Source organism: Cornus florida, unplaced genomic scaffold, assembly GCF_030987335.1.
Source record: "Cornus florida cultivar Cherokee Brave unplaced genomic scaffold, ASM3098733v1 CherokeeBrave_3.0.0_Hap2_Chr10, whole genome shotgun sequence".
In the NCBI taxonomy this organism is placed as follows: Eukaryota; Viridiplantae; Streptophyta; class Magnoliopsida; order Cornales; family Cornaceae; genus Cornus; species Cornus florida.
The window spans coordinates 99,852,621-99,863,032 of NW_026775580.1; the positions used below are offsets into that span (position 1 = coordinate 99,852,621).

General features: G+C 34.2%; 1 protein-coding gene across 1 annotated transcript; it reads right to left on the reverse strand.

The window, feature by feature from the left end:
* Positions 1–1,630: 1,630 nt before the first annotated feature.
* On the reverse strand, positions 1,631–7,908 carry LOC132276335 (CRS2-associated factor 2, chloroplastic). Its single transcript, XM_059777724.1, has 6 exons — positions 7,139–7,908; positions 6,860–6,987; positions 5,288–5,513; positions 3,826–3,953; positions 3,017–3,158; positions 1,631–2,274 (listed from the first exon to the last, which is right to left on the reverse strand). Exons 1-6 carry the CDS (start codon positions 7,791–7,793, stop codon positions 1,865–1,867), a joined length of 1,689 nt encoding a protein of 562 aa, XP_059633707.1. The 5' UTR covers positions 7,794–7,908; the 3' UTR covers positions 1,631–1,864.
* Positions 7,909–10,412: the final 2,504 nt, after the last annotated feature.

The window sequence follows — 10,412 nt, forward strand, 5'->3', positions numbered from 1 at the left end:
TAACGCAAATAATATGAATTTTATTTGAAATAAATAGTGTTTGTGCAGTAACATTAGTGAAGACGTTTCTGCACTACAGTGCCGAAAACATAAGAAATATCATTTTGATGTTTTCTCTTTTCTTCATAAAAATTGAAAATGTTTTCTGTTATATAAAACCAAAAACATTTTATTAAACACGATTTTTGTTTTCGTTTTGACTTTTTAGAGGTTGATAATAGAAAATAAGAAACATTTCTCGTTACTAAACGCAGCCTGAATTCCATGAATTTAACGTTTTAACTAACATGTCACTTGGTGCTGCAGAAATGCGTGAAATGTCTTCTAAAAGTCAACCACTCTATGAAACTTTACAGATGTGGATTTATAACTTTAATTTCGCCAAATTATTTGTATATTGTACAAATAACATCATAACAGTGACTGAAAAAATCTTAAAAAATTAAAAATTATGTGAAGCATAAAAGGTAAAGGGCGAGTATATAATGAAGTGGAATTTTTTTTTTCTTTTTTAAATTAACACTTTTGAGTACGAAAAATTAATGCATGAATTACATTAGTATGTTGCTCATATTTAAACCATATATCATAAAAGAATAATATCGGTTTAAAAAAATAAAATAAAAGAATAGTATCAAAATGCCAGTCAAAGTAATGCGTTGACCCAGCTGAGAGTCAATACTGTACACCTCTCTCTCTCTCTCTCTCTCGCTCTCTCTCTGTGACTTGGTTTTACAAGTTATTCGATTCACATTAATGAATTCAAGTGTAATAGTACTCGTATAAGATATTATAGTAGGGCATTTGTTGAATTGTTGGTAATCAGTGTTGACTTTAGTGAATGTGGCATTATTAAGAAGAGTTGAATATTTTAAATTTTGAATCAATCAACATCTCTGCAATCTGTAGCACCCTAATTCGAGATGGTGGGTAGATATTAATTAATTTAATAATAAAATGACATTTTGGTAGCACACTAAAAAGAACCATGATATTTTTCTTCCCTATAACTATACACACACACAAATATATATATATATATATATATATATATATATATATATATATTAATTAATTTAATAGTAAAATGACATTTTGGTAGCACACTAAAAAGAACCATGATATTTTTCTTCCCTATAACTATACACACACACAAATATATATATATATATATATATATAAACAATCCTTTTATACAGTATGATTTATAAAAAAATTTGTGCACGAGATGATCATAAAACCTCTATAATGTTTGATAAGAACAACTGTGGTTCGTGAATGCCTTGATTTGAAAACTGAAGAAAGGAAAAAATATTGATGGTGTAAAACGTGGGACATATTATTAGTCTGTGTTTGGCTGCTGTGTATTTTTTAATCTGGCGCAGACAGTTTCCAATATTGACTTCTTGTCTTGAGCAGATAGCATAATGCAATTGTTAAATTTTGTTTCATGTACTCATATTCACTGTTTCTTATGTTGCCTCTTAGCATGGATGATGGCAAAAAAAATATGGGAATGCAGCCATTTCTGCCTACATAATTCAACCAAACACCACCCACGATTATTGTGACGCCAAACTATTACAACATGGTTTAAGTACTGCAAAATTCATATAACTGACCTACAAAATGAGTGGAAAAAGAAAAAAAAAATTACTATAATTTATAATTTCAATTGATTCTGCATCATTGCTCTTACATTGATCATCTACTCACATAAATTTACATTTTATAGTTCCCATATCTACCCCACTGATTTGCTGAGCTTTAGATTAGAATTGAACTTGATCTATGGCACATAATTTGGTGAAATCAGGAGCCAATACATTGCAAACTAACTGGAAGACCAACTGCAGATATTCATTCACCTTTCATTCTCACTCAGCCGTGTTGCTATCAAATCCACAGCTAATGATCCTGGAGAAGCTGCAGAATCATCAATATAATCATCATCATCATCATCATCATCATCATCATCACTATAGGTCTCATCTTCACCATAATCCTCACTGTAAGGACCGTTTTCGTACTCTGACCTTGAACTACCAGAACCATCTTCGCTTGACAAAACAAAAGCTGGATAGGAGTGCTCCGTGGCCTGTGACATGCCCTCAAATACCTCCACTTTCTCCAATAGAGCATCAGGACCAAGGTTGATCTCATCCAGCAACAATGCCTTGCTTGACTCAATTGCACATGTCCACAAGGACATCATTTTGGGGCTTGAACTCACTGTTTTAGTGTCCGGTTTTTGAAAATCAGCATTTTGGTTTCCTACATTCAAAAGAAAATGGAGAACATCATTGCGAAATCAAAACCAAATTTTATAGTAAGATTCTTTAGCTCACAGTACAATCAAGAACAGTTTGAAACATGAGCATAACTGCTAAGTTTCATCACAGAAATATTAGTCCTTCACGAAGTACAAAGGATTGAGATGTATTTTAAAAATATGGTGCATTTTGAACCAATCTCAAGGGAAAATGGTTGCCACTGGATCACTAGTAATGAGTCATCTGGGGCAAACATTTTTGTAACTACTTTTGCATACTTTTGATCTAAAAGCTCAGTCGATTTTTTCTGTTTGACCCTTCCCTTCTTTAATTTTCTCCATTTACAATGTTCAGATTTGAAAGCCAGGAAATGAAGGGAGGAAGAAAACATTGTTTGCCACAAACACACACACACAACTCGTTTCCAGGTATCTATTGAGGAAGATAAATAGCTGAGGTGAAATCTTAGTTATTCAGTAATGCAATTTCTAGAAAACTGCTTCGGTAGTGATATCTTAGAAAGAACCAAGGGTTCCACGAGATCCAAAGAAGTTTGATACATTGACTGCAACAGGTCTATTGATTTTTTCTTTACCATGCTGTCTAATATGAAACTGACCACTTCTTTACCCGATCCACCTTCCCCCCAAGAAAAGGAAACACGGAAAAAAAATTAGGGAAAAGGTGGAGCAGATGCATTGTGCCTAGTTTCATTGCACTCTAACCTCTAAATTCATGCATACCTGAGCAATTGACACCATTACCAGCATCACTATCACCACGAAAAGCTGGAGGAGCTTCTTGATACATTGATTTCCAATCTTGTCCTCTCCACATCAATATCTGTTCCTCATCAAAAGACAATAGCACGCAAGGGACTAATTCCTGTCGAGAGATGAAGATCGATTCAAGAAATAGTAAAACAATAGAAACCAAGCATCGTGTCCATTGTTACTTGGGGACAGTAACACAAGAAAAAATAATAATAACAAAGAGCATAACCAATCAATAGTCTATATGTTACTCTATAAATGTACAATGAACTGTATCTAAGCTGCTCTACCGAGTACTATGGGCATAAATATATTTTTCAGACATCTTTGGGGTTATAGACCAATCGATTGTTAAGATATTGTAATGACCACAATTCCCTCTAGGGCTGTAAGTTACAAAAGGGAAAATACAATTACAGAAGAGAGCCTCTGTCATGTAAAGAGACATTCCAATAGGAGGGCCAAAATTCATATTTGAGCTAAACATAGGCCCATGGGAAGGTCAATTAGCTAAATGCGCCCAAGACAAGATAATGGGTTGCATTGCCATATTGCAACTTGGCCAGGTTGTACAAGCTTTCAAATTTTTGTAATTTGATGATTTATATAGCGTTGAGTGATTCATTCTTCAACCTGATTATTTAGTTCTTCTATTTCACAAAAATATATTGTTATTAATGGTTTACAAATAGTCATGTGAAGATTCACGTGATTATGTACAAAATCAAGCAACGGTAGATATTTTTAATAAGATAATAGAACCGAGAATATACACGAACCTTCAACTTAGCACCTATTTTTTTGTAATCACTCGCATGCATCCCCTTGCAGTCGATCTTCACTAATGGACTTCCTTCAAAGGCATGCCTCACATCTCTCACTAAGAAAACATACACACCATTTTTTGCTGTGGCAGGACAAAGTAAACAAGTGGTACATATTCCAAAAGAAGTTAAGTCCAAAATGGAAACCTCAACAGAAGTAAGAGAAGTTAAACTGATACATAAAAATATTCTCAGGAAAAGTGAGCATATATTAGTAAAGTATCCACTTGAAAATATATACACACACATACACATATATATCAGGAAGCATTCATATGCATGCAAATATAAAATTCATTAACATGCAACAAAATGTAGCATTTGATATATAAATTCAAGAATAAAGAATGGGATGAAACATGATTAAAACCAGGAGCTCTAAGCCATCACTGAAACCAATGTAACAAGCTACCACTAATGATAAACTATTAAAGCCATTCAAATAATGCCAAAAAGACCAACGGGCTAGTGGCCTAGTGTAACAGGTGGGCACTTGCCCATTTACCCAAAAGCTCAAGCTTTTGGATAGTGCTGCATACCCACCCATTTATACCCAATCACTTTCCCATCCGGATCCGATGTGGAACAAATGACCCTTGTTACACCTAGCGTATCAGGCCATTACTTTCCAAAGGAAGGTCAAGAGTTCAAGCCTCCATGGAAGCATGTGTGTGTGAGTACCAAACTAAGATAATAATAATAATAATAATAATAATAATAATGCCAAAAAGTAAGTGGAGTTCAAATATACAATTTGGATAGGCAACTTTTTGTAGACATAAAAAGGGAAGGTAAAAAGAAATATTTGTGGTGTTTAACCAAAGAATTTCCATCAAAAGTACAACTTATTCCAAAGTGTTGAAGAATTGTCAGCTATACTACATCTCACAAGGAGATTTCTGAAAGGTAGGCAATCTGTTTAGACATAATTTTGAGAAGAGGTGGCAGGATTCAAGGGATCATTGTGTTCCACAACACAGTTGTTTCTGCCCAAATCACTTTTACTATCATCATGCATCACCTGGATTGATCATATTAGCCTTCCAAATTACCACCAAAAATAAATAAATAAATCACAAGCAAACTTATTGCAATCAAACAACAAAATGCAACCTTAAGCCACCTCAATTACTTTATCACTTTTTTTTAATATACATGCTCCACTAGGTTCTGTGTTTATAAGCATTAAGCATCAATTTAGTTACTTGCCTCACGTTTGTGTTTCTAACTCCATGACTAGAAAGAACAAGATGATCAAATTCTGTGTGTGTGTGTGTGAGAGAGAGAGAGAGAGAGAGCATTAAGCATCAATTTAGTTACTTGCCTCACATTTGTGTTTCTATCAAGAGAGAATAAGATGCTTTGAGAAAACCTTGTGACAAGCAGATAAATTATAAGGAGGACATTGGTGGTTTACCTAATTTACAAATTGGAAGAAGATTTTCCCCTTTCTTCCGTAACTCATCAGCTTCAGCTTTTGTCAACCCTTCTGGAGCTTCTTGTATAAGTTTGGGATAAACTGGTGTAGCCGGTTTCCAGAGCATCACAGGTAACTGCGGACGAGTGCGATGATCATAGTTTCTGCCACGGAAAAGATAAACCACGCCACCAAGCCGACGAATGACCTTTCCACCAGTCTTTTCCTGGCATTACGAACACACTTGAGTCAGTGGCTAACTAGCTTTGAAGAGTTTCATGTAGCATAGATAGTCTAGGAACTGTACTATATAAATTTAGTCTGATGATCAACATAAAATGTGCATCACAGATTTGACACTTCATAAGGGGAACAACAGACGGTTAGTATGGTATAACATATACAATACATACAGAAACATATGCATATATAAGTGCAAGATGTTAAGAAAACTATATAATGTAGGGGGAAAAGCCCTCTTAAAGAACTACTACGTCTGTAGAATAACTTCCATTAGGTTAATTTTCAATGGAAACTGGCATGTAACTCTTCATGCCAGAAAATGTATTTAAAACAACTTCAATCGTAATTCTAAAGTTCAACAGAGGCTGTTTCCTGCAATTGTGGTCATTCCATGGGCCAAATACATCGTACAGTTGTGCCTTCAAACAATTACTATAATGATACATAATACATGTGCTTTTTCTTGCACTAGACAGAGGTGGAAACACCTTGCCCTTGATATCGTTATGATGACACAGATGAAGACAAATACTTCTAGAAAGATTATCCTAATGATTAAGTTTCAGCTCCCTAGTGCAGAGCTAAGTCAGCTTGTTCAAAGAGGTTAAGAGAATGAACTTCATTGAGAGTCTGAAGCAACAAAGAGAATGTTATGGAAAAGGAAAACCCATAGTAGGAGTAGACTGGAAAAAATTGCCCTAGATTATATCAATCATGTACAATTGCTAATACAGTATTGTCTAGAAGATCGAAATTGTGTCAGATTTTGAGTAGTTACCACCCACAGACCGGTTGCATGCATGTAGTATTACACAAACTTACCTAACAACATATTTTAAATATGCCCATGACATTCATATCAACATGCCTATCACGACATTCATATCAACATGCCTATCACACATACAAAAACACACATAAGTGATAATAATAGGATTGTAAGAACCACATCAATTGCATTGTATCAGCTGTGTATACTCTTCTACCAAAACTAAAAGATTATATCATAAATTATTTGGTTCTTGATCCATTCCTTGGTACTCAATTTAAATAAAAGAAAAAAAAAATGTTCTAGCAGATATTTTATATGGCTGATCAAAGTCCACAAACAATGAAATTTAGAAACTCAAACTTGATGCTACTTTAAGTGAATGTTAATGTCTGGCCAAAAAGGTATAATCATGATAAAATATGCAAACCCAATTTTTTTTCGTTAAAACAAATATTATAATTTCAATAATCTAGAACATTCATGAACCATTAACACATTGAATACTGAAATGACATTTACAGTTCAAAGGAATTTGATATAAAGTGGAGAGTTAACACCTCAAGACAACGGCAAACATTCTCCATATCTACAGTGGGAACGCCCAAGCATCGAACTTTACATATGGGTTGCCTCCTCCAATGTGAATGTACCAATTCTAACATGTTATGTGTCAATCCATCCCTACCTGCATTATTCAATTAAGATATATTATGCATATATAACAGTGCATAGTTTGCAGAGGTTGTGACCTTAGATAGACCTCAAATAATTGGGAAAAAACTTGAACTTTGCATAACAAACAAAGAAAGCCAAAATTCAAACTCAACAAAGCTTACCCAGATTGACCTGGCGATTACTAGACAAGTAAGGCTTAATAAGCACTCTAATCTCTGCTCGTGTTAATGGCCTACCAAGCACCTCATTCCTCGGTTTCACCTCCGCCGGAAACTTCCCGAGTTGAAACGGCCTCAGCATTTCCAAACGCTTCACTCCACTAGTCCCCAATGGCGGGGAGTCGGAGGAATCGAACAGATGAATCTTCTTATTAGACTTCTTCATCGGCGCCTTCCCCGTCCACGGCCTTGGCATCGTGGGTGGCGCAAAGGGCAAGAACGCCGGCTCCCGGATTCCGAGTGGCTTGGCCTTGGGAGTCTCGGAGTAGCTGAATTGGAACTCGAATGGAGCTCCGGGGAGGAGGTAGGAGACGCCGGATTCGCCGACGATGACGGAGCGGTCACCGTCGGCCGAGATGACTCCGTCTTTGACGGGTTTGTAGTAATTTGTACGGCGGTGGAGGGTTTTGAAGGCGGGGTTGGAGTGGGGTTTTGCAGGGCGGTTTGGGGACTTTTTGGATTTGAGGGGTGGTGGGTATTTGGGGATTGGGATGGGTGGTGGTGGACGGTGGGAGGTGGGTATGGGGTCGTTTGGAGGAGGGGTTGAAGGGAGGTTGGAGAAGAGGTTGGGACCTTGTATTGTTGCTAGAATCGCCATTGAACAAGCTCTCACTTTTTGTGCATATGTATGTATTATATATATATGAATCGTGTGTTTGGGCAGTGATGCAGAAAGTTTTTCTGGTTTTTCTGTTGGGAAAATGAAGATGGTGAGATGGATTGGGGAAAGATATTGTTCTCAGTTTGCAGTCTGTATTAGGCTTTCAAACGTCACCGTTTTAAGAACAAGAAGAAAAAACGTCGTCGTTTTCTCATCCCTCATAAATTGGCTCATTAGTATAAGGTTTGATTTTGTTTAATTTAGTTCCAATTTTTATGGAACCACGGGAACTTGTGTAATGCAAAATCTAAAAAGGTCCAATCTTAAATGTACCCCTATTCTAGAGGCCTTAGTTTAAATTTTCCAACTAGACTTCGATTATTTAAGTTTGGCGGATTAAACATGAATCGGTTGGGTTAGATTGTTAGTGGATTATGTAATAATTTTTAATAATTACATAATAGTACTAAAATCAGGTTACATAATAATACTAAAATCTGGTTTGGTTTGGATTGAACTCATCATATTATACAACTTTGTGTTAAAAGCAACCTCAATTAAAACAGGGTTAAATTTTTTTTAATCTAAATTTAACTCTAGTTAGAAAATTATTCAAGCACGTCTAAGAGTGTATCTGCATCAAATGAATAGGGAAGAAAAAAATAATAATAATAAAATAAAGAAAATAAACTAAAAAATGATACCTTAAATCATGTTTAATTTGAAACTGAGAAAGAAAAAGAAAGGAAAAATAAAAATAAATGATAATTAAACCAATTTTCATTGTCAAACAGATTTTCTTTGTCCACAAAATAAAATAAATAAAATATTTAATCCATACTGATCAACAATTTAATTTTTTCATCAATATGTGCGATTCTATAAATCACCAAACACTTACTACATCAATATCAACCCTCCTAAGTATACATTACCATAAACCCTCGTAAAACCTAGACCCAACCTACTATATAAACTTATCAATAACCCTCGCAAAACTCTAGACCCAATCTAATATTATATAAACTTATTTTATTTTCGAATTTAAACATTTTGATACTTTTAAATCATCGTTTAATTAGTTTTATCTTGCATTCCTTCCTATCCCCACTGATTTTTGTTTCACTGTGCGTTATCACTCCAAGGCATGTCCTTATAGATTTTTGTTGACTTTTTTTTTTATTATTTTTTTTTAAAATGTTGTTTGTAATTATATTTATATATATATATATATATATATATATATATATATCTATTAGGATAACTTCCACTCACACTCTCCAGGTGCAACTTAAACACTATTTGGACAATGATACCCCCTATTTTTGGTAAAGTTAACAAAGGCACCCTAAACCCATATAAATTGACATTACCAAAAATAAGGGGTGTCATTGTTCTAATAGTTTCTAAGTTGTGTAGATGGTTGTCTCTAACTCAAACTTGAGGGAATGTGAGTGCAATTTACCCCTATTATATTTTTGGAAGCCTATAGAATGATAAAATGAGTGAGAATCATTTTTAGATTTTAAGCATGCGCATAAATTTATAATATGCATTATGTGATATTCTATTATAATTTAATTTATAATTTAAAATTTAAAATTAATAAATTATACTTACACATTTACAATATATATAGATATAGTTTATCAAGAAATAATGGAAAAAGAGATCAAACTTTTATTTATTTCTAGATAAACATAGTTTATTATTTGTATTACAAATTTTTTTATTCATTTTATGAGTTATCAATTAATTATATTTATATTATTTATTTATTTTATGATTATAGTGATAGTGTCAATTTGCACAAAATGAAAATTTATTTTATTATTTGTAACATTTTCGTATTTATTTTAGTATTTGTTACATCTTTTTAATGTCTTAACATATACATATATATACAATGATATGTATATAACCGAATTTTTTATCCCAAAATGTTAATCCATACAACGTATTATACATGTACTTATCTACATTCGAATTTTTATATTTTTGTTTTTTCAGTTGAATTTTTATATCATATATATTTTTTTAAAAATTGAATTATACTTGTTTCCGAATCCCTTGTTTTGGTACCGTATTTTACTAAGGGTAAATTCCACCAACTTTGCCAGAAGCTGCTCTTTTATGGAAGCTTTGTTGGGGTCTAATCCGTCCTGGGCGTGGTGTAGCATTTGGTCAAATAAGCTTATTATCAAAAAAAGGTTGCGCTGGATTATGGGTAATGGGGAATCCGTCAATATTTGGAATGATTGGTGGGTATCATCTTTGCCGACGCTGCCTTGTCCACAAAATGATGGTACGTTTCAGAAAGTGGTGGACCTAATTCATGTTAAATCTCACTCATGGAATCTCCCTCTGTTTAATCAACTTTTTTTCTGCTGATGTGGTGGATGCCATTAGGCGTGTCCTAATTAGTGTGTGCGGTCTTAAAGATCGGTAAAACTGGGCTTTCACGGAATCTAATTTTTTCTCAGTCAAATCGGCTTATCAAGTAGCCTGGTCTCTGAATGTTTTGCAACCAGACAGGAGGTCGGTTGTGTTGAAGAGCTGGAACCTTTTATGGAAATGTCATTGTCTTCCCAAAATTAAACACTTTTTATGGCAATG